At 35.8% G+C, this 26,170-nt stretch overlaps 2 protein-coding genes and 1 long non-coding RNA gene across 3 annotated transcripts; 2 read left to right on the top strand and 1 right to left on the bottom strand.

Annotated features, from left to right (window-relative positions):
• Window positions 1–564: 564 nt before the first annotated feature.
• Window positions 565–3,557, bottom strand: LOC134654710 (uncharacterized). The gene is made up of 2 exons (XM_063510186.1): window positions 3,209–3,557; window positions 565–1,958 (listed from the first exon to the last, which is right to left on the bottom strand). The coding sequence occupies exon 2, from the start codon at window positions 1,921–1,923 to the stop codon at window positions 565–567; it is 1,359 nt and encodes a 452-aa protein (XP_063366256.1). The 5' UTR covers window positions 1,924–1,958; window positions 3,209–3,557.
• Window positions 3,558–8,868: 5,311 nt separating this feature from the next.
• Window positions 8,869–19,896, top strand: LOC134654700 (uncharacterized). The gene is made up of 4 exons (XM_063510176.1): window positions 8,869–9,201; window positions 9,597–9,758; window positions 14,481–14,602; window positions 19,794–19,896. The coding sequence occupies exons 1-4, from the start codon at window positions 9,120–9,122 to the stop codon at window positions 19,884–19,886; spliced, it is 459 nt and encodes a 152-aa protein (XP_063366246.1). The 5' UTR covers window positions 8,869–9,119; the 3' UTR covers window positions 19,887–19,896.
• On the top strand, window positions 12,354–13,456 carry LOC134654699 (uncharacterized). Its single transcript, XR_010097367.1, has 2 exons — window positions 12,354–12,674; window positions 13,304–13,456. It is a non-coding gene; the product is annotated as an uncharacterized LOC134654699 (long non-coding RNA).
• Window positions 19,897–26,170: the final 6,274 nt, after the last annotated feature.

The following is a 26,170-nucleotide window of genomic DNA, read 5'->3' as shown; positions in this document are numbered from 1 at the left end:
TCGTTTCAATGCAAGTCTGAGTGTAAGTCACTACGTACGACTCGTCTCTAAGCTGTGGTTCTGCTCTACCACTAATTATCCAACCAAGTGCAGAGTCGATCAGAAACAGATTGCTAGACAGTTGTACTTTTTTCTCGTAAGTTATGTTGCAGTAATATTCGTTTCCAACCAAGATCTGTACAGGTCCGCTTAGCGACCCGTCGTCCGCTAGTATATATGACTCCGGTAAGTTCTTCATCTTGACGTTAGGTATATAACCTCTGGAGATATGCTCTACGCAGTTAGCCTGTATTACTATGTTCTTGTTTGTTCTAGATAGTAGATGAAGGGTGACTATTGGGCTATGTATCTCTCTGGGAGGATCGTCGCCAAAGGTGAATACTACTAGATGACTCTCTTCTTCGACAGGAAGCTTTAATTCCTTTGCAGTCCGGAATGTTACATAGGAGCGTTGGGAACCTGGATCTAAAAGAAGCCTATATTTAAATTGTTTATATTTGTCATCTATGGGGCTTGCATAAACTGTTGCTGTTTGTAGTGCTGTGATTCCCTCTTCTAAAATCGTCAGGACTGACTCTTCTCCGTTGTATCCTTCTGAAAATTTGAAGGGCATAATGCTCTATTATGCTGTGCTTCTCTTTTACAACGGAAACACCTTTTATTATTCCGGCAATCTTTTGCTAGGTGATCCTGACTGAGGCAGATGTAGCATCGTCCTGCAAGTCGTTTCTTCCTTTCTGCTAAAGTAGATGCTTCAGGGCAACTATCATTATAATGGTCCCCTTTGCAAAATATACACTTCAATCCCTTCTTAAATCCTGGAAGACTTTGCCGAGTTTCTGCTTGATCCTTGCTTGAAGTTGAAGTTTGGTTCGATCCGTTGCCTTTATTACGTTTCTTGAAACCATTAAACTTATTCTTCTGCATTGGTCTTCTGTTGAAGCCTCCTTGTTGGTTTTGTTTCTTCTTGTTACTGTGTTGTGGCTGGGATTGGTCTGCGTATCTTGCACGTTTTGCATTTACATGAAGAGTCCCGACCGTACTAGCTTCTGTGTCTTGAGGGCGTTTCCTACCTGAAATCCTTTCAGCGTCCTCTTTGGCTGTAATAATTTTATCTAATTGGCTTCTTAATTCTTGTATGGAATCATCATTAACTTTCAGTTTTATTTCGTATACTAGATCCGAAGGAAACTTCTCCAGTAGCATGAAGCGTAGATGATTATGGTTGATGTTCTCACCTAGTGATTCTAAAATTTTGAGATTCCGCTCGATTTCGTTGAAAGTCCTTCTACAGTCATCCGCATTGCCTTTGGCCATCTTAACCTTATATAATGTTGCATAGTGCGCATCTATGAGATGTGAAGTTTTCCCGAACCTTTCTTTCAGAATAGAAACGGCGATAGCGTAGTTGTTGCTAGTAGTTGATAGACCGTCTATAGCTTTTTTGGCATCTCCCGTGACTGAAGTTTTGAGATACGAAAGCTTGTCAACATCCGGCAGGTTCCTTGCATCGATGTTGCTTCTGAAGGCATCCCAAAATTCATACCACGCCAGTACATCCCCATTATACACCGGCAGCTGGAGCTTAGGAAGTCTGCACGAGGAGTTCGCTTCAGTCAGCTTCTCTGATGGTTTGCTTGATGTAGATATCTGGTCGATCTTCACCTTAAGTTCAGCTAAAGTCTCCTCTGCTTGAAGCTGAAGCCCACTTATCAAGCAGATTTCATCAGATGCGGGTGTCGAAGCTAGCCTAAAGTACTCCATCAGGTCTCCATTAAGTCTTTTCAGAGATGCCTCTAATTTACCGTAGGTCATTTGAGCCTGCACTAAATTTTCTAAATTAACAGTACTAGGTATTACTTCTAAGTCCGTTGTGAGTTTGTCGTTAATGAGCCTAAGCCTTGCTAAAAGAATGTCATCCATTCTGTCGTTTGTCTAGACCTTGGTCTTGTCTAAGCCTGTAACGTACCGAAACAAACCCGTTTAACTTTGATTCCCTAATAATATGAACGGTCACATTAATAAAATAATTTAATATTTTAGGTTAGTTAACTTTTAATAACTCCACATATTATTTATTTTAATAATCTCCAAGTATTGAAATTTAAATCCAACTAAAGATCTCTAAAATCCATTCAAGTTTGAAACCAAAGAAAGAAAGTCGAAGTTATTTAAATTTAATTAGTTAAAACCATTGACTTAATTATGAACAGATGTTTCTTTTATTTGAAATTATTATGAAAGGAAGTAAGATAATGAATTTATGGTAGACAACATAACATACACACTGACATACGAATGTGTAATCCTTGTTATCATTTATAGATTACACCAGGCTATGCCATGTCAAAATCAAAGTGACGTTCTGACATTGACGTTTATACACTGCTGCCACAATACAAAATCTTCTGTCACTAACTTAAGCTCACTCGCAAAATGATGAAAGTTAACGTTTTTATTTTATTTACTTGTTTGGTTTATTTACTTATTAGTTTTTTATTTTTACTTCACTTCTTTGATAGTTAAATTATTTAAAATTTATTTTAATTTTATTGCACTTATTTGTTTGTTAATTTATTGGAACACTTCAACGAAACACTTATTTAATAAATCTAAAAGCACAAAAATGTCACCACAATATCCTGTAAAGAAGATGTTAGCTTACATATATATACACAACACAATTGTTATATTTATAAACTGCAAACCCAATCAGAAAGAAATAAGTTGTGTTTCTAAACTTCCAATAAGATAGCATGATGAAATAAAAATATACCTAAGTAGGTAATGCCCTTTAAGAACTCTAGAAAATGTTCAAAAGGTCACAGAACTTGTGAAAATTGTATTAAAATCCGCCATGTACACCTGATGTTCTTGAAGTTTCTGCCACTCTAAACTAAACCACACTAATACGAACCGTATCACCATAATGATAGGGTCTATTTTCATCTTCTATATATCACCTCGTCAATTTCTAGAAAGTTGAAATATTTTAATAAAAGAACGTAAAAGATTCGTAATTCAATGGTGATCCTCATAAATATCGAAAGAAACTTCACTAAAATAGATAATTTTCCTCGTTTGGACCTCAAATAATCATGGCCGCCCGCACGGCGGCTGTCGCTCAAGTTGAAGTAAATGACGGTCGCATTCTATTGTTTCACAGAATAAAGTTATATCACTGCAAAGTAGATGCTTAAAAACTTACCGAGAAATAGTCTTGTCCGAGTATTTATTTGTCTTATCCGGGGTTTTCGTCAAATACGATGTGTTGTCTTGTCCGGTATGGTTGGCGGTGGCGAATTCACTGAACCTGTATAATTTGAGGAACCTTCCTGGGGAACTCGCGACTGTACGCAGACCGTCCGCCAACAATTCGAAATGGAGGGACGAGTACTGTACAACCTTCAATGTTGCCAACGTCAAATTAATTCCCTCCAAATTTCGATAAAATATGAAACGAATTTCGGACTTTTATCGGTAATTCTCATAATATTTATGTTAATTCCTTATAAGTAGTCACACACCTGAATTCTTAAAACTAAATTTATAATTCTAAAATATAAAGAAAACATACGAAGTAAAATATAGTGTGCAAACCCGTTTTTACTACACGCATATTTCCTATAAGATACTTATTAGTTATTACGACTAGTCTTTGTCTTCTTATTATACTCCTTTAAAGCAGCATATCTTTAAATATATTAAACAATCAATGTCATAAAATTAAATAGATTACATACTTATATCTTGGTACAGCTTGTTATATCGTAATTATCTAACCGTCTAATTGGAAATTAGTTATCGCATAACTTTTCCAAGTTGAATCCGCTTAGTAACCAATTTCTTCATCTTCTTTAGTTATCTTAATAATCCCGACGATCCGTCGATTTTGTGGGAAATCTTCTTACTGTAGCAACACTTGTCCTCGTCTTCCGCCTATTTACTAGACGTTTGAATGGACGCTTGCGTTGCCTATTTTTGCGATTATGTTGGTAACTCGAAGATAGTGCCTTCGAATATACAATGGTATTTCACTTAATATAAAATTAATAAATATCATGCTTGATAAATACAGTTAAAAGATCCAATCTTTTTTATTTTTATCTCTAACTATTCTTTTTGCTAATTTACCACTCCATTCTAATTGTAAAATAAATACATCCATAACGGAAACGTAATCGCAGTTTCCGGGCACCATGATGAAATTTCTTCAAGTTGGTACTCCGTACATTCTGTACAAAGTTGATATTCTGCCGGTCACGAAAAATAAATGTAATGACTAATTTACTGAAATTATCCTCAATTAATGAGTACCAATGCCAGCCTCTTTATTTAAACGAGCCTAAATTAATGCCGAACCAGACTTCGTAAGAAAACACTTCTTATATATACGCAAAAAATATTTTTTCTCACAGCTTCTGCTACCAGTAGCGCCATCTATGATTTTTGTTAGTAAAGATGTCTGCTATATTGGAAATGTATGCCTTGCATTCTTTATTTATAATATAATATAAGCCTTGGTTCGTTATCAGCTTAATCCCAGCACCTCCACCATTGTCGCCGCCTCTCCCCCAACCTCCTACGGTATATAAATAAGACCGTAAAAGGGGAAAAGGCGGCAACAAATTTGTCTATCAGTGTGGGGGTGTAACAGAATGCTTGGCATACATACCTTCAATTCCTATGAAGGATTCTTTATCCTAGCTCTCTCTGATCCACTTCTCCTGGGCCAGAGGAGCCTCCTTCTGCTTCGCTTTACTTATGGAGGTTGGTTGTATCACCCCGAGATCTATGGGTTAAATTGCTCATGAATATGGTATTCGCATACAATCATCACCTACTGTACATATACATTTATCTCTACAGCAAAGAGAACCATCTTACCCGGCCAGATGAAGGTACTAAGAACTCCCCCCACGGGGAGTCCACCGACACATGAGGTCGGATAACTCGGACGCCTAACATCCGAGCCGAGGTATCCTGCCGCACATCGACACACCTCTAGCCGTGCTGCCGAAGCCGCCACGGCCCTTATAAGTTGGGGCACGTAAGTGGACCCAACCGGAGTGCCCAAGTATCTCATGACACTGCACCCCTTAGTGGAATGCCCAAGTATGCCATGACGCTGCATTCCTTAGTGGGGTGCCCAAGTATCCCATGACACTGCACCCCTTAGTGGAATGCCCAAGTATCCTATGACACTGCATTCCTTAGTGGGGTGCCCAAGTATCCCATGACACTGCACCCCTTGAAACCCAGTCTGCCTTACCTAAGATGGTCTCAGGAACAGCTTCCACGGCAGGATCCGTGGCAAGCTAAACTCATACAAACTTACTGCTCTTTGATTAGGGAGATCATTGCATAGAGAAACCATAACACCACTGTGAGCACTAAGTAACATAAAATACTTAGCTTTAGACGACTCTGGACAGCTGTGGGCTTCCTCACTGTATTACACTTTTAAGTACTTGCACCTTTCGCGCCATATTGGTTTTAACCTCACTACTTGCCACGTTGGATTAACTTACCACAGTTCCACCCAGAGGGCGCTGTTCAGTGTTGCCGCTAGGAAATTCGTATTGTGGCTTTAGATATTCGCGTCTGTCGCGACATGAACCTCAACTTTTTAATGAAAATAGTCCTGTACTGTAGGGTGCATTAAAAACTTCAGTAATCCCAGGAACATTAAACTTGGTTGCGAGAAAAAGTTTTAATGGGTGGGTCCGGTAAGCCCCGTTATTCATTGGACGATGTTAATAAGAACATGCATTAGGGAAAAAAACAACGGGTTGCACTCCGGGAGTGCCGACAGAAGTGAAAACTCAATGACTAGTTCAAAATGTCTGCAGCACTATGTATTGATCCATCCTCCTTTCTATTGAATAACTTTAGTTCCGAAATTGCTGGTCGCTGGTTGCTGGTGAGCTTGTTTAAAATTCGAAATTCAAATTTGTAGCGTTAATTGTTTAAAATTCGAATAAAAATTGTAAAATTACCTTGCAAACCTCGCATATAAAAATATTTGGTGATGATATTTTGAGTTTTATTCACCAGTACTAGAGTTCAGTTTATTAGCGATTTCATCAAGATGTAGCTTTATTGAATTATGTCGTTGACTTTTTTCTTTATTGATTTAAATGCCATCTAAATGAGTGGCCATCTAAACCTTACGGTCACGTGATCGCCTTACGGTCACGTGATCGCCTTACGGTCACGTGATCGCCTTACGGTCACGTGATCGCCTTACGTTGTCTCGAGTTTATCATTTTTTCCCCACCTCAAAAAGTGCCCAGCGCCGCTAAAGAAGTTTTCACTTCAAAAAATGTGCATACTTGGGCCCCTGTCAGATTTCGCGTCCACTTCAATTCAACAGTTGATTGAACCGCATGTTCATTAACTGCGGATAATATAATTTAATACAATCAATAATTCAACAAAAATCATCTTTGTTTTATTACTACTTTAAGGTTTATAATCGTTTGGTTTGGTTGTCACCTAATTGTGGATTGCTCATGTCAAATTTTCACAGGATTGTTCCGATTCAACGGGAGTTCAACACGATACGTCAAACGTCGCTTGTCGAATACCCCTCCTGGTGACCACAGTATACAGCTGGCGCATATACGGAATGGGCGTCACCCGATGCGTCAAACCTTTTTGTCCCATACTCGTGGGAATCAAATGGCAAATATGAAATGAAATAAAAAAAAAATAAACAATTTACAACTAAAATGTAGGCAAATCATGGACTGGACCAACTTTTTAAGTTAAATAACTTTTTGTGTTACAGATTACCAATTAATTGGAATAATACCAGCAAGGAATTTGCAGTTTTAGAAGAAAATATTCGAACACAATAGTTTGAATAAAATAAAAACTATCATCCAAAGAGCTGGCAAATTTCTCTCATAGCGAATCGATGTCCAACGCGAAAATGCTGTTTCATTTACTTGTTAATTCTACATTCAAGACAAAATAGTTACATTGTTATTTTAGTTTCTTTATTATTTGCTACAAACTTAGGTATTTCACATACGTCTGAAACACAAGTTTCAAATTCACATTTATATACAATCAAAAACCTCAATTTACTTCCAATCCAGACTGATTTGAACCATCTGCTCTTATATTTAAGTTTGCAAACGCTTAAACTCGTATTAGTATGGCTCGGTCTAGACGTGATGAATTCCAGTATTCAGCAGAATGAACGGGGGCAATTTGTACTCGATTCGATCAATATTACATTGTTTGGCTGCGAATGGCTTATTTGACTCTTTAGAGTTCTTTGCACTTGTATGTTGTATGTTTCAACTAAATGTAGATGATTTGGTTGCTCTTTTTGAGGGTTCCGTTCCAAAAAGGTCTGTCACGTCTATCTCGTCTGTAAGGTATATCTCGTGAACTTGCGATATCGATTCGAAAGGAATAACGAGCAAGGCTAACCCAGGTGTATTAAATTGTTATTTTCTTTTGTTTTGTTAGATAGCTCAGCAAGATAATACTCGTAAATGTTTGTGATAATATTTTATACTTATTTAAAAAACAAACTCAACACTACTTTTTTAGAGTGTATAGTATAGCTACCCAAAATTTTTGTTCCCCAATATTTTTTGTTCCATTCGCGTTTTCCCCACTTTTTTTATTTTCCTATGCAGTTGTGTCACTATTAGGCTACTTTCTCGGACGCATGAATTTCTATACGTTTTTGTTGCTACGCTTATTTTATTCCATGCATTTTGTCTCCTAGTCCGTATCATCTCCATACCTATCATGTACCTGTAGAATTTATTACCATTATTTTATCAAACACTAATATTTTAGATAGTTAATATTTTTTGTCCAATCTTACCTACCGAATCGTAATATTATCATGCCGCGATCAGAAAGGGATTAGAAATAACAGATTTCCATACACTTACGTCTAAATCAATAATTATGGATTGACAGCTATCTCAATCCCTTTTTAATTGCGGTTCAGTAATACAGTACTATACATACCTACTTAATAAACAAATAAACCTCTTTGAAATATGATTACCTTTTATTGCTATGACGAAAGTATTTATGAAATATCACTGAGACAAAGAACTGAAAGATTGATTTATCATTACTGAAGAATATAATTACATATATAGGTATTCTTTGCTTTGATTTATATTTGTGATTATCGTAAATGATGGAAGAAAATAGACAAAGTCCTGGTGGTCTGACGAATGTCAAATTCGATTTTTAAAAAGTACACGTGGGGGCAGTATTTTAGTGCAGGGGGATACCGGCACTATTTAAAACGCACGAACAAAAAGTCTCTCACGTCCATATGGGTGTGCCATCTTGAAAGGAATGTGCAAAGGGTCAGTAGTTAGTTTTAGACGCGTCACCTTCCTACCTACTTGAAGACTACCTATGAATTGGTAATTTTTTGATATTAAGTTTTTGGTTCATACGCCATTTCACTTCAATTGGTGTGACAGAATAACAGTATATGATAAAATAATAGTGAGATTTGGTTCTACAGGTACATGATAGGATTGATAGGTATGGAGATAATACGAACTAGGAGACAAAATGCATGGAATAAAATAAGCGTAGCAACAAAAACGTAACGAATCATGCGTCCGAAAAAGTAGCCTAATAGTGATACAACTGCATAGGAAAATAAAAAAGTGGGGAAAACGCGAATGGAACAAAAAATATTGGGGAACAAACATTTTGTGTAACTATACTATACATTCCTTTTTTACGTCATAATTCTATCGATATAGACTTATAGCAAGTTTCACTAGTACTCGCACTTTTAAACGTCAAACCTAATTGCATCCATCAAACCGGAGTATGATAATTACCTACATATTCAGCTACAACAATTAAATAGTTTTTACAAACCCAAGGGAAACTTTCTGTACTCATCATTTAGATAGCGCTACCTAATGACTAGAATCAATTGAGGTAAATTACAAAATCAACAATCATTATTTTCCAAAAACGGATACGAAGCGATCACACGTCCCGATAGCCGAATAAATTGGTAGAAAGATTTTATCAGCCGCAAACAACCAAGTACAGTGAAATTGTTGTATCATTTTGTTCGGAATATTTTACTAGAAACAACGTGGAAAATGAACAAAACGAACAGTTTGTGGGGATTAAAACTTTTGTGTTTCATCGGGCTGGTTTGGCTTGTAAATGGGGAGGAAAGAGGTTTGTTAATTGGTGTTTTCTATAAAAATATGCAGTTGGGATTAGACGATTTTTTTTTCTGTCAGAAAAAATACCACAATTCGTCTGCGTTATTTAAAGTGAATTATGTTAGTATTGATAGTTTATACGCCGATTTATCTTCGATGTAGGAGTATTCGTTAAATTTCCCTTATAGTACCTACACAAAAATATTTTGATTTTGTTTAGATACTTACATTTGAATTAATTTTCATTATGGTTGTTGTGATTAAGATAATGTAATATTTTTTTTATCATAAGTATTCGTATTCGCAACTTTAAACAACAAGACAAGAGTACAACCACTTTTAATTGTAATAATATCCCTTTTTTGTTATAGTAATACATACTTAGTTCGTTATTATATTTGTTAACAGAAAACCCATTCACTACGGTGGTGCGTAAGACCCTGATCAGCACTGCGCGGTCTTGCATGACCAAAGTCAGCGCGACCCAGGCAGACCTCGAGTATCTCCGGAAAGACCCGCCCTATCCCGAGAAGGCTGCTTGCATCATCAAGTGCTTGTTGGAGAAGGTAGGTACACCTAAAGTGGTAAAACTCAGTCACTCTAGTACCTATTTAATCTGATTGAAAATCAAAAACGACTAAACTCATTTTTGGAATGGCGCGGCCGCCGACATTTAAAAGGATCAACAAAGAGCCATTGCAAAACTATTTGACCCTTGTGGGACACCCTGGTGGGTTATCGCATATTCATTTTAAGTAGACATGCCAGCATCAACGATGTCATCCGAAGGGCTTTTGTCAGCGTCAAAGTTCCGGCCATACTCGAGCCCGTCGGTCTGGCTAGGGACGATGGCAAGAGGCCTGACGGTATGACGTTGGTGCCTTGGAAGATGGGGCGGCCTCTAGTCTGGGATGCCACATGCGTTGACACCCTCACGCCGTCCCACCTTTAGGGCACCAGCAGAGATGCTGGTCATGCTGCGTCCATGGCAGAAGACCTCAAACGCCGCAAATATGCCACCCTTGGCAGTAGTTATATTTTTGGGGCGTTTGGGGTCGAAACGCTGGGGCCGTGGGGGCCAAGCGCGCGCCGGATATACAAGGCCTTAGCGGCTCGCCTTATAGACGCCACAAGGGACCAGAGGGCTGGCCAATATTTTGCTCGACGCATTAGCATTGCGATTCAACGTGGCAATGCGGCCAGCCTTCTAGGCACGTTGCCCATCGGCAGTGACTTGGAGGCCGTTTTTTATTTATAAGGCGTTTATTTTAAGTTTATTTATAGATAGTTTATATTATTATTTTAATTAATGTTCCATGTGTATTTGTGTCTTAAATAATAAATTTCTCCCAATAAAACATTTCAAGAGTAACAGCATATACAAAAGTTCAATATTATTCTCATGAACGGCGTTAGGTATTCATAAACGTCTACTAAAGTTAATCAGCTGATGATCGTCGTTTGTACCTCTCTATTGCATAACGACAGATCATCAACTGATTAAGTTAGCAACCGTTTACCCTGAAGGGTTACATAAAATTAGTTACACCAGTCACTACAACGATCGCCAACTACTACTAATGCCATAGAAGGTTGAAACAAATCACACATTGTCACTTAGTAGTAGGTACCTATGAACAAAATTAGCTTACACAGATTTTACACCAATTAAAACTAGGGGGGTAAACTTTTTAATGGTGAAAAAAATTGGACGGTTTCAATAACCCTTACATATTGAAGTCATTTATAAAGAAACATGTTAACAATACATGGCATTATCAATACAAAATACGTGGTAAATGGTGAAATAGTAATTAACTGTAAATGTAAACACGAGACATGACAAAAAAACTAAAAGTTGTCTAAAAGACAGAAAGAACTGTAGACGATTATAGTCAATCACAAAATTATTCTCACATAATACCAATAACGGCTCATGTTCGCGGTGTAGAAGGGCAATGAGGATAAATAATAATAATAATAACATAAAAAAATGACGCTGTCAACTTAAGACGTATTTTTCTAATTTCTCTTAAATTATTTTCTATATTTTGTATTTGCATGTTGATTTTTAAGTTACTTTTATGGGAAATAGTACCCTAGACATGTCTACATACGATTAAGTGTAAATCGGGTATTAAGCTACCATAAAAAACATGTTCGACATGTACTACAAGATATGATAACAAGAAGCAAAACACGCAGTCAATTAGCGTCTCTACAAAGCGCACGTCCACCACTCTCGCCCGTCTCCTCGCAACCGTCGTCGGGCGATGAATTGGCCACCGCGCCCGACACCAGCGAGTCGAGCGACGAGTGCGGGCCGCCGCCGCCGCCGCCACGACCACCTGCGCGACGAGGGCGGCCACTGCTGCCGGCACGCTTGGGGCCTGCGGGACATCCTGCCCCGCCCACGACTCCCGCTGCCGGTGGTGTAGTGCGTCGCATGCGATGGTCTCAAACCATAAATGAGAACGTCATGCGCGCCTACTATGGGGCTACAGAGGGGGGAACCAACTTATGCGCGTATCGTGTCCGAATGCCGCCGAACGGGCTAATAGCGAAGAGTCTCGACCAACATCTTGAGAGACTCTCGCTAGGTGGTTGGATCAAGGGACAGATGCAGAAGGCGGTGATCTTGGACACGGCGCGGATAGTCCGCCGGTTCCTCTCTCTGCGGCCCTGGCCACCGGTAGCCTGGGCCTTGCCCCGCTGCCGGCGGCACCCTAGGTTAGGTTTTTTATAATGTGTTTATATGTATTTTATATTGTTTTGTAAGTGTTTTTATATTTTACTTTTATATTCATATTATAAATCACCTAACCTAAGACCGAAAGCTCTCCAAAGGACCTCTACGTGTTGGATCTATATCCCCACGCTAGCCTATCAAAATACCGAGATTTATAAGTCAGTGAAATCCAAAATGGAGGTACAATAATAATAATAGGTAACAGGCCTTTTACCATCTGTGTCAGATGTTTAAGCAGCATCCCGGTTACGCCACATTCGTGGCTGTAAAGCCCTATACGAGAGAGGACCCCTTGGTCACACACGCAGCAGGTGTATGTTCCCCGAGGCGAAAAAACTGCGCAATATCAACCCTACTACTGCCAAAAAAGAAGATCCAATAAATTGAAATGTCGAGAAATTAATTTCGACCATTGCTTTCAAAATGTTAAATCTGATAACCAGGGGTCGGACAAAAAGTGTGGATGACGTCAAACCACTTATAGGATGATTTCAAATAGTATTTTTGATTTTCATAAACAATTATCACTTATCATTTATCAACCTCTTTATTAAACGTATCGCCACTTGAAATGAGTAAGTACGTTTTTGACTGACACATTGTCAATCAGATGAACAATAAATTGACTTCGTTATTGTTTAGCTATTGTATCTTCACGATTATATTTAGCTAAAATTTATATTTACTAATGTATAAGAAAACGCTCTAAAATGTCATCTTTACTCGAATTTACTCGTGTTTGGTTCATCACGAAAATATTATTTTAACAAAGAAAGAAACAAGAAAGATCCGATTCCAGATCTTATTTCCACTACAATGGCATCTAAAAGTACGTATGACTGATATTTGCGTTTGTAAGTTATAATTTGCGTATTTAAATTCTAAACAAAGTTTTTTTTTCATATTGCAGGAAAATGTGTAGATATGGAAAGCCAATCAATCTTACGTGCGTGTGAATATGAATACACGTCCGACGATGAAATCGATATGCGTACTCAAGAGTATTTTGTAAAGCTACCGGAGGGTCAAAGTGAACTCAGGAGTAGCGATGGTACACCTGATATTTTAATATCAGGACAAGGCAAAGATATCTCTACACAAACTGAGCAATCAAGTACTGCGATTGTTATGGATACCGCGAAATTGTTGGCTAATTTTTTTTCCCCGGTCAACCAATTGAGGAAAAAAAGTTCATTGCAGCATATTTTAAGTCTGTGACAACAATAATAGACTTGTTAGAAAAATAGTCATCTATGCATAATTTCATTAAATAATAAGTATAATACCATCAAATTATCTTTTTTTATTTTTACTAATCTTACCTACTGTTCCCACTTTTGACTATTAAACCTATTTATTATCTGAGGATCCCACAGACTTGTTCTAACTAATTTCAAATAATTATACCTTATGGTAACAAGTTTCGTGAAATTTATTTTATTCACTACATCACCCTACCACCTGTATTATTAATTCCATGGATTTATTTACGATTATTTTGTTACTTCATTAATACTACTTTTCTCAAACATGCAATGAAATGTCGTCGCTCCGGGCGTTATATCAGGCTTCGAAGTATCACGTTTAGGGCGGAGCAACTCCAGAGAACTGTAAAGGAATTTCATACGAAATTGAAGGCCTAGGCCGGGAAGTAATTTTTTTTTAAATTCTAATGTAAACATGGGGTCTGTGTCCATGAACAGACTAAACAGCCGAATTATATATTTTTTTTTATTTTTGGTGAATGAATGGTTATTTCGGACCAAAATATCCGTGTTAACGCCTGTTATACACGAACTTACTGATATTAAGAATACGAATCTGTATGATTCAATGTGTTGATGAATAAATTTAAAATTTTGTCTATACGTGAGTCACCAGAGACCATAGACAATATTTAAAATCCTCTGCATTTATTTTATTTATAGAAATTGAGATTCTTATTATCAGATTGTGTATAATGGCCCTAATAAGGTCTATTCGAACACTACACACGCGAAATACGGACGAATTCCGTAAAAAAAAACAATTATGGCGGGATTGGAAGGAAAATTAAAAAACTTTTGTTGTGAAGTTGGATTTTTAATATAAAGACTATAAATTTGTTTTTTGAGTGGTGTATTTTTTTATTTCATTGCATGTTTGAGAAAAGCACTATACATGCCTAGCCGTGAAAAGGTCTTGCCGGCTTCGTATCACTATCCGGCCTCCCTACGGTCGGCCGGCTATACCTACTCACCCGGCAAGCCCTTCTTTCCCGGCGTCTGCAGTAATGTACTATTGTTACTACATGTCACACGGAAGTTTAAATACAAACTCAAACATCATCCTGTGTGCAAGATTACGTAATTTTTACGTCATCCGCACTTTTTGTCCGACCCCTGCTGATAACACTTTACGCAAAATAAGATCTAAGGCGCTGTGTTTAAAAGACCGGTCAAAAAACGACATCATATACCTCGTGCTTCATAAAAAATTAAGGGTCCATTTCTGACAAATTTGTAATAAAAAATATAAAAATATGCTTTCAAATTTATAGGTAGGCGTGGTGAAGAACAACAAATACTTCAAGAACGGTTTCATGGCGGCAGTTACACCCCTCGTGTTTAGAAATAAAAAGAAGTCGGAACACATGAAAAGCGTCTCGGAAAACTGCGACAAAGAGGTAAGATTGCCTTCATACACATACTTAGTAACCCAACATCGGACACGGCACAAATGGTGTTTAGATTGGCTGGAGTTGCTTAATAAATAGATTCAAATTATTTTTAATATTCACTTATATGAATGTAAATTTCGTATTTTTTACAACCATAAGAAGCGGACTTGATAGGGTATATATGTAACAACAGTATAAAGGTCCTGTAAAATAATAAATAGGTAACAAAAATAAGTAAGATAGTTCTGGCGACTATTTTATTTAAATCATAATTCCGTGAGAGTCAGGCATAATAAACCCGATCTATGGAAATAATACCTTCGTTCCTTTGTACGAGTATGAAATAAAATTAAGCACAAATGACGCGTGTGTGACCTTGTTTTCATGTGATTTTTAGAAGGTCTAATTAGTTTTCCGAGGATGAGTATAGATAATTTTCGCGAAATTGGGTCATTAAAAGCAGATTGTGATTTGTTTTCGTATTTGAAGAATAAAATACTTACCTAAATTATAATTTTCCACCTACGTATTTATTATTATGTAGGTACAGTCACTCTCCGTGATTGTTACGCCATATAGGGTCCTAGCTGAATTGGTTGTTCCATACTTACGCTATGGCATGTCCAATTTAGCTAGAACCCTAAATGGCGTAACAAGCACGGAGCGTGACTGTACATTACATCAGTCCAAATAAGCCTTCAAAAGTGGAACTTTAATTTATTATTTATTTTAAAAGGGAAACGCAGCCTTATGGAGATAGGAACCTTTCAGTAGAGGCCGTAACTTGGTGACCTAAAGGCCAATTCCTATGCACATTGACATAAGAATGATATCCTCGGTATACTTCTAAAACATGATAACTAACTGAAACATAGTTTCGAGAAAACGCGAGTTGAAACTTTGACCCATAAATGTGTGAATTTAGAAACGTGTTTTTACTAATTTAATTCTAGATATGACATTTTTGAGATGTTAAAATTGCCTTAAAATGGTAAAATTGATATTTTCAATTTGAAAAATGTAAAATATTGGCCGATAAAAAAATGGGATGTGTTAGTTATCATGTTTTGCCTGTATACAAAATGGAGTAACATTAATTAGTATTACGTAAAAAATATATAAAAATGTATATTTATATAATTGAAAATAATGAGAAAGATAATAAATATCCTTTTACCCGGAATTATAAGCAAATTATAAAAACTAACGTAGCAATAAAAAGTAATAAATGACATGCATCGTGTTACTATTTACAGGTAAAGAGTTATAAGTGAATTATTCTTGCAATTTTTGACTTTTCCCTCCTTTAGTGAAGAAATATGGGTGACAATACACTCCTTGTTAATTAAATAACTGTAAAAAATGTATATTACTCTTTTTTTTGCAATTAACAAGCATATTTGAATCAGTTTTAAGTGAACTTAATATTATCTAGTTGTAAACTACACAATGTTTTAAAAGAAATGTGTACAAATAAATAGTGATAAATAAAGTTATAGTGTTTTAACAGATGCTGTAACTTTAGGTTCTTAATTATTTACATTCAGGCAAAAAATGTAAAGGTTACTTTATATATTTTACATGACCAGTTTTATGAAATATGTAGTTTTAAGTACCCTTATTATTTTTTACGTGCACATTATATTTTATTTCTTGTCTGTTATTATGTTTTTACACTCTATAACTTTCTAAATAATAACAATAAATTAAAAAATGCCACATATAAATTTAAAACAACAAAATTTGAACAAAACTGTACCTATATATAACTCATTTTTGACCATTTTGTCAGTTATCATGTTTTGGAAGTATACCGACGATATTCTGAATGAAGTCATTTGTGACGTTCCACGGGTAAAGGCACCTTATGGTTTTAGATATCCCAGAAACCCTATTAACCTTTTATCTCCGCCTTTCCGAAGGACTGTCCTTGGCTCTAATTCACCCATCCCAAGACTATGTAAGTTGCATAACAAATATAACAAAATTGATATGTTTTGCACTCCTTTAAACAAGATTAAACGTCAGCTTCACAAAAATAGTAGTTAAGTAAGTAGTACGTAATTAAACTTAGTTGGTAATACATTTAAATGTGCATGCAGTGTTTACCTAAATTTTATTGTACACTAAGCTCTTAGTTATTAAGGACTAGCTGTTGCCCGCGACTTCGTACGCGTGGATTTGTATATTGGTGGTTATATATTCTACATTAGCTTAGAACATTGTGCAGCAAGAGATTGCGGTAGGACGGTTAATCATTTGTTAATTATTAATATTATACAACGCATGAGACTTTGTCTTTCACAACCTACGAAGTTTCAAGCCCCTAACTGAATAAAATTGTCCTCGTTATAATCCCTCTAAACCCCCTTAGAAGATTTTCATGTCCTCTATTTAATAAAACCTACTACCTAAATACCTATTTACGAAGTTTGAAGTTCCTAGCTTTAAATAAAATTTGAACCCTATACAAACTTTCAACCCCTTTTTAATCATTTTAGGGGATGATTTTTTAAAAGCTGAAATTATTTTTCTTGTATTCTAATAATATGCCTTTATACAACGATTCAAGTCCCGCACTCAAAACAATGTTTGGCCTCCAAACAAATTTTCAACCCCTTTTTCACCACCTCGGGGGATGAATTATCAAAATCTCTGAAATTAGTTTTCTTCTCTTTTGACAAAATACATTTTTACGAAGTTTCAAGTTTGTAGCTTTAAATAAAATTTGAACCCTATACAAACTTTCACCCTGTTTTAACCCTGTTAGGGGATGAATTTTACAAAACGCTAAAATAACTTTTCCTGTCTTCTAATATAATATCCCCAAATAGAAAGATTCAAGTCGCGCATTCGAAAAAATGTTTGATATCCATACAAACTTCCAACCCCTTTTTCACCACCTTAGGGGATGAATTTTTAAAACGCTGAAATTAGTTTTCTTGTATCTTAATTTAATACCTTTTTGCAAAGTTTCAAGTTCCTAGCTTAAAATAAAATTTGCACCCTAAGACGAAGTTTCATCCTCTTTTTATCCCCCTTAGGGGTTGAATTTCCAAAAACGTAGCAATTACTTTTTTTTGTAATCGGCTATTATGCCTTTCTAAGAAGTTTCAAAGCTAATGGATTAAAACTTTCAACCCCTTTTTAACCCTGTTGGGGGATGAATTTTACAAAACGCTGAAATTATTTTTCCTGTATTTTAATAATATCCCGAAATACAAAGATTCAAGTCCCGCGTTCGAAAAAATGTTTGATATCCATACAAACTTTCAACCCCCTTTTTACCACCTTAGGAGATGATAATTCAAAAACGCTGAAATTAGTTTTCTTGTATTTTAATAACATATATTTTTACGAAGTTTCAAGTTCTTAACTTAAAATAAAATTTGAACTCCATACAAACTTTCAACCCCCTTTTAAATGAGGGGATGAATTTTACAAAACGCTGAAATAACCTTTCCTGTCTTCTAATAATATCCTCAAATACAAAGATTCAAGTCCCGCACTCTCAAAAATATCTGATCTCCGTACAAAATTTCAACCCCGTTTTTACCACCTCGGGGGATGAAGTTTTAAAAACGCTGAAATTAGTTTTCTTGTTTTTTTTAATTTAATACCTTTTTACGAAGTTTTAAGGTCCTAGCTTAAAATAAAATTTGCACCCCAGGTCAAAGTTTCATCCCCTTTTTTACCCCCTTAGGGGTTGAATTACCTAAAACGTCGCAATTCCTGTTTTTTGTCATCGACTATTATGTTTTCTAAGAAGTTTCAAAGCATTTGTGATGGATTCAAACTTTCAACCCCTTTTTAACCCTGTTAGGGGATGAATTTTCAAAAACGCTGAAATAACTTTTCCCGTCTTATAATAATATCCCCATATACAAAGTTTCAAGTCCAACACTCACAAAAATATTTGATCTCCATACAAACTTTCAACCCCTTTTTCACCACCTTGGGGGATGAATTTTCAAAAACGCTGAAATTACTTTTCCCGTCTTATAATAATATCCCCATATACAAAGTTTCAAGTCCAACACTCACAAAAATATTTGATCTCCATACAAACTTTCAACCCCTTATTCACCACCTTGGGGGATGAATTTTCGAAAACGCAGAAATTAGTTTTCTTGTTTTTTAATTTAATACCTTTTTACGAAGTTTCAAGGTCCTAGCTTAAAAGAAAATTTGCACCCCAGGACAAAGTTTCATCCCCTTTTTACCCCCTTAGGGGTTGAATTACCTAAAACGTCGCAATTCCTATTTTTTTGTCATCGGCTATTATGTCTTTCTAAGATGTTTCAAAGCATTTGTAATGGATTCAAACTTTCAACCCCTTTTTAACCCTGTTAGGGGATGAATTTTCAAAAACGCTGAAATTACTTTTCCCGTCTTATAATAATATCCCCATATACAAAGTTTCAAGTCCAACACTCACAAAAATATTTGATCTCCATACAAACTTTCAACCCCTTTTTCACCACCTTGGGGGATGAATTTTCGAAAACGCAGAAATTAGTTTTCTTGTTTTTTAATATAGTACATTTGTACAAAGTTTCAAATTCCTAGCTTAAAATAAAACTTGCACCCCATACAACCTTTCATCCCCTTTTTAACCCCCTTAGGGGTTGAATTTTTCAAAATCGCTTCTTATCTCTTGTACACTTTATAAATTCAACCTAGTGTGCAAATTTCAACTTTCTAGCTTTTGTAGTTTCGGCTCTGCGTTGATGAATCAGTCAGTCAGTCAGTCAGTCAGTCAGTCAGGACACTTGCGTTTATATATATAGATTTAATAAATTTATGTATGCGTCAGTGTAACAGTTACTGGTAAACCAATAAAAAAAAATGGTGGTCGGCACTTACGCTATTATTAACGATGCTCCAATACCTACTAATGCGGTGCTACGTGACGTAAGCGCCGTCCGCCCTTTTCCGTGGAACGTCACATTAATTTAGATATCGTGCACGTCGTTCGCACTTGTCCGCACATGTATTGGCGCGAGCGAGACGCACGAAAAGTAAATGACATTATTTATGTCATTTAAGTGTACGTTAGAATTGGCCTGTTAGCCAAAATTTTAGTTTTGTAAGTAGATTTTAGCCACGTTTAGGTAGGTAACCTTTTATTTATTGAGTAAATACTATTTTTGGGAAAAACTAATACACCGTAATTTAATTTTAAACATGTTTGCAGGTAAACCAAGTGGAATCGAAGCCGTGTGAGCTTGGCAACGAAATAACTACATGCATCTTCAAATATGCGCCTGAGTTGCATTTAAAAGCTTAACTTTTATATTTTTTCAGTGGAATTAAAGCGATTAGTATGAAAAAATGTTTGATTATTAGTATTAAAATAGTAACATGTAATTCTTTATACTTTCAAAGCTTTTATAAGTTGCTTATTACTATATTTTATTAATAACTTTAAAATTACTGACTAGGCATGATTCGTACAAACAAACCAATGGTTTTGAATATGTTTCACATTACCTATATAATATCACAAACAGTAAATAAAAGTAAATATGTGAAAGATTCAATGAATATCGTTTCAATGAAAAAACAAATCAAACATCCTATACCCATTCATTTCATTGAAACAAACGCACACTTGCAAAAGCTTTCCCAAAAAGGATTTTTATTTTAGGTTTTTGTAAAATTCACTGTAAATATATATGTTTAAACGCTGAATACCCATAATCATAAAGGATTTTTTTTTACACAGTTCCGACGTTCAATATGAAAATAATATTAACATACAAGGTTTTCACATTAAAACATAAGTAGGATTAGATAATACAACTAGATATCTAAGTTAGCTTTGAACCGACTTGAATAGAACAAAGTGAAGTAGTGTCATTATAAAAGAAATTCGACATTTATAACGACATTTTCACACTTTCTTTGCAATGCAGAATTACCTTGGTCCGACTTTATGAAGTGCCAGTTCATGCAATTTCTAGGTACTAAACGCAAGTAGCAAATGTATGAACTCGCACTTAACACTAATCAATGAGCAAACAGAGGGCTTACCGCAAACCACGTTCGACATGTTGCCTCTCTGTCACACTTACGTACGAATTTACAAGTGCGACAGAGAGGCAACAAGTGGAACATAGTTAAGGTAAGCCCTCAGGCCCTAACATACTAGCTTTCACATCTAGAATATTAGTAGGATTACAAAGATAATACAAACTAGGCAACGCAGGACATGGACAATAAATTATAATAAGACCATAAGTGATATTGAAATACAACCTGATGCCAAAAACCACTCCCATACAATTAAAGTTAGCACCTCATTTCAAAAAGACATTTTACACGACATTCTCATATGTATTAGCAACGAAAGTTGTTTTAAATAGGTAACAAAATGTATAAACGTAACTTTCTGATTGTCCTACCTTCCAAATAGTGAAACAAATTGATGACTACTTGTCTTATCCGATAACACTAAATTAGATATTGATGTTAAACCTATTTTCCAATCTTCTACGTACCTACCCTCTATATAACTTCACACAATACTGTTTGTTTTGAAGACTGGTAAATATAATGTAAGTAGGTATGGCTCATAATTTCAAATTTCTTTTTCTTTCTGCGGTTATTATGTATGTTAACATTATTTACTCATTAATGAACCTCCAGGTCTGTTTCTTAAGTATGTTAAGTACACTACATTGTACTAAAAATCCATTTGCATTATGTGACTGTTTGTGTTCTAAATAAAAAAAAAGAAAAAAATAAAAAAGAAAAAGTTGCTCTAATTGTTAGGTATATAAAACATTGAGGAGGTACAGTCAGTAGTCAGCGCGGTGTTCAAAGTTACCTTGACACGCTCTTATTCTCTTAATAATAAAGTCACGGCAAGATCATTTTGAACACTTGGCCCGCTTACCAACTTCTGCTGCTGACTGTAGAAGTTTAAAACTTCCAGTACTTCCACCTACTCGCTCTAATTTCTTTATCAAAATTTCTAGCAACTAAAACTAGTGCCCCTTGAACAAAGTTTTGTACCAAGCACTAGAAATTGTACTTATATCGTATATAAATAATATCTGGGAGACCGGAAAACATATAAAAACTCAAAAATGCAAAATTTCCCAGAGCTAAGACCTAGCTAGATCGATTTTTTCGGCTCCAAAAACCCCCAGATTGCAAATATTCATCGAAAGCGTTAGAGCCGTTTTCGAGATCCCCGAAGTATATATACAAGAATTGCTCGTTTAAGAATCTGTATAGGTACTCCTTCGATACAAACACAAAACAACGAAGATAATTTATTTATCAAACGCACACTTGCGAATATTAATCATAAATATTTCATTTCTCAAGATAAATAAATAATTACACTGGCTATACCTGGATTCATCTTTGAAACAAGCTTTAAACTATATACTAACGAAAAAAACTAATTCAACCTGAACTGAGAGAAAATCATATTTTTCACAACACAATAACCAGGACTGACAACAAATATTTTGCATGACTGTTTTTATGGATATTACACGTAGACTCTCACTTATTATGTTTTAAAACGATGAGTAATATTTTATATAAATTTGTTATAAAACATTGCAAAATATTGAATTTCAATTGAAATGGTGAAATGTTTGACGCAACGCACGAACGACGTCAATCATTTGTTTTTTTTCGCCGTTCCATGTTCGAATATTTTTTATTCTAACCGGCCAGTACCTACACACACAAGCAACTATTTCGAGTTTAAGGTTTTATTATTTTGTGTTAATTTAAAAATCTAAGTTAATATACCTATGAATAAACGTTAAAAATTGAATATTGTAAGTATAAATAAATCAGAAAAAATAATAAATGAAAATGTATGCTTTGCCTTTTCTTAAACCGCAAGATGCCAAATTGTTGCGAAGCGAAAAGGTGGGAAAGCAATATAATACCAAGAATGGCCAATGGCGGCGCCACTGTCAACGTATTGAAGCTACCCTTACTTTTTAATTCGTGGTTAAAGTAGTATAATTTTAGGTATTTTGAGGCGCTGTAAACTTTGATTAGTAGGTATACAGGGTGGATTTTCTTTTTGGGTCAGTGAGGGCAGCTACCAGATCCCGTGCTGCTACGAGAAAACGGTCTAAGAAGACCTTCCCTCGATTTCAAATTAATGAATATTGGCTTTTACAGATTTTGGAAAAAACATACAGGGTGCGAGAAAAAGGTCATTTTTGACAAACTTTTTTTTTATGCCAATCGATCCCATTCCTATTAAGGATCAAAAGCTTGTATGGAACCAAAAAAAAATTTCCGGCTAGAAAAGCCACAAATCGAGGAAAACTTTTCCCATACAATTTGTATGAAAATGAAAACTTTTATTTTTCACATGCTGTTTTTGTATGCCAATCAATTCCATTCCTATCCAGTATCAATAGTTTCCTAGGGGTCAACTTACGGTAATGTACTAAAAAGCCACAAATTAAAGAAAACTTTTTCCATACATTTACTATGGGGAAAATGTGAAATGTTATTCTCAATTTTCTATCTCGCCCATCAGTCCTACAGCAATGTCTTCATACAATATTATGGTCCTTAAATGTAACAGGACTGATTGGCCAGATAGAAAAATGTGAATTAAATTTCACGTTTTCTCCATAGTAAATGTATGGAAAAAGTTTTCTTTAATTTGTGGCTTTTTAGTACATTACCGTAAGTTGACCCCAAAGAAACTATTGATACTGGATAGGAATGGAATCGATTGGCATACAAAAATAGCATGTGAAAAATAAAAGTTTTAATTTTCATACAAATTGTATGGGAAAAGTTTTCCTCGATTTATGGCTTTTCTAGCCGGAAATTTTTTTTTGGTTCCATACAAGCTTTTGATCCTTAATAGGAATGAGATCGATTGGCATCAAAAAAAAAAGTTTGCCAAAAATGACTTTTTTCTCGCACCCTGTATGTTTTTTCCAAAATCTGTAAAAGCCAATCTTCATTAATTTGAAATCGAGGGAAGGTCTTCTTAGACCGTTTTCTCTTAGCAGCACGGGATCTGGTAGCTGCCCTCACTGACCCAAAAAGAAAATCCACCCTGTATAAACAAAATAATATTATAGATTGAGAAAATTTTAGTCTTTGAGTCCTAAGTGTATCGTAAGTAACATCAAAGAGAATAAAATGACTCTTTGGTAACATTAATAAAGCATCAGAATCCCTTGTGTTTTTTAACTACTGCTACCGTAAATGTAGAAATCGATATTGCTGTCTGGATTAAGCAGCAGCATTGAGTCAAGTTAACCCGGGTTAGTAGGATGGTGCCCTATAGAGTCGAACCAAGATAACCCTGCATGGTATTTGGAATAACAAAGGGTGGCCATGTAATCATTACCAAATGTCAAAATTTACCTAAATTTGTTCTATTAAGGTGCATAGTATGCTAGCTAATACGGACTCTAATAACTAACTTATTTAGTACCTATATTATCTAACTATTCCACCAATTTCATATCATCAGAATACCTTATCTTCATTAAAATGATCTATATGTAGATGCTACGCAACTATAGCCATAAAGAAGTGTTTTATAATGCTATTTTTCATTTATTATTGCGCTGAAAACACGCATTGCAGGATTTTGTGGGTGGCCCGGGCCCCAGTTGGTGCCTCCTGGCATAGCTTAGAACAGCTAATTTAATGCTAATGAAAAACTCGCCATCTTTATATACAGGGGGCCGATTTTTGAATTTTGATCGTTCGATTTCGTCACTAGAAAATCGGTGGAAAACGGCGAAATGCAAATTTTTGAAATACGAGTGATAGAAATTTGGAATCGAGTGGTATTGACCACTCGTTTTCAATTCTATTAGTAGAATTTATATGCCTAGTGGTGGAGATATTATTGAACGAAATACACGAAATCGAGCGGTCGAATTTCAAAAATCGGCCCCCAGCGCTCTGTTAGAATTCGTCAATATTTAATGAACTGGCTTTCACTCGACACAGTGTGGATTTGCCAGTGTTGCCACAATAGGGTATTTGACTGTATTTAGGTAAAATAATAAATTATTTTACACCATGCATGAAATAAAGCACCAAAAGATTAAAGAGAAACGTAGACCGCAGTTATTTTTACACACCATTTATATTTTAAAACCCGTATAAAACTATAAAGAGTAGGTAATTTGATTGTGACGTCACATGCTAGTGTTTTATATAAATTCCATAGTTGCAAAATCGGTTTGACAGTTCGAAAAAAGAAACTTATTTGACTAGTAGTCAAATACCCTATTATCGTCATAGAGTCCGACTGAGGTAACTTTACACCTATTTGAAGAAAATGAAATTTGCCGAATACGAATATTCAGCCGAATGTTCGGTTCAGATCTTTCCGAACCAAATACTCGGCCGAATTATTCAGTTTATCTGTATAATTTAAATTAATCATTTGAAACAGCAGCCAAAGATGAATTGCTTCCTAGGCCATTTTCTAGAAAAGAAACAGGCCAAAAGGCAAGTGATTCACAGGCAAATTTAATAATCAAAATAGACATCAAAAATGCCTTTAATAGCATACCTATAGAAAAAAGACCCAATCCTTAATGAAGTTCTATAAAAAAATCGGCTCCTATACCCTTTTGGCTTTCAATGCTATGCCTCTCCAAGCAATCTCTACTCCAGCAGATTCTGTAGCGAGTAGCGCATTACGAGCTGTAAATCGTTACAGTGATCACTTGATCAGGCTGTAATAAGCTGTGCTTCATATAAACACAGGGAATGTAATACGGAATACGCACGCAAGTTAGCCGCTTTCTGAATATTTAATTATGCCTTTGTTTGTGAACCTCTGCGAGATTGCAATGGATGCGAAAACTGTACAGTGAATATGACTGTTAAACTACTTACTGAAGTTAGTTGATTTTAGAGTAAGTTAGTATTTTTTAAAGTAAGACCGAAGTTAAATTGTTACAGAAGACAAGGAAAGTATAATAAGAACGGCATTTCAGACAAGAATGACAAAGAATAATGTCGAGATAACATAATGGGACAGAATTAAAGTTTGTTAATAATTTTAAGTATCTAGGGCACTTTTTGACAGACAGACTAAAAGACGATGACGATCTCGAAAGACAGCGGCGGTCTATAGCGATGAGAAGCAACATGCTGGCGCGTCGGTTTGCTCACTGTTCTGACCAAGCCAAAATAACTCTCTTCAAGGCATACTGTCAGGCGTTCTACACTAGTCAGCTGTGGTACCATTTCACGAAACGATCGTTCAACAGACTCCGAGTACAGTACAACAACGCGTTTCGTGCAATGTTACGGCTACCGTGGCGGTGTAGTGCGTCTGGTATGTTCGCCGAGAACAGAGTAGATGACTTTTACGCTATAATGCGTAAAAGGCACTGGTCGTTTGTCGGGAGAGTGAGTGAATCGACGAACAGTATTGTTAATGTGGTGTACACAACCTGCTACTGTCTACTCATACAGTAGCAGGTTGTGGGCAGATGTCAGCCGCACCTAATAATTAGTAGCTACCTACTTGTTTAGTTTTAGATTTAGTATACCTAGCTTTAATTTTATTGTATTATTGTAAAATGTAATGGG

The sequence above is a fragment of the Cydia amplana genome, chromosome 15, assembly GCF_948474715.1.
Source record: "Cydia amplana chromosome 15, ilCydAmpl1.1, whole genome shotgun sequence".
NCBI lineage: Eukaryota > Metazoa > Arthropoda > Insecta > Lepidoptera > Tortricidae > Cydia > Cydia amplana.
Note: the sequence above shows the minus strand (reverse complement) of the source record. Positions and strands in the feature narration are given on the sequence as shown.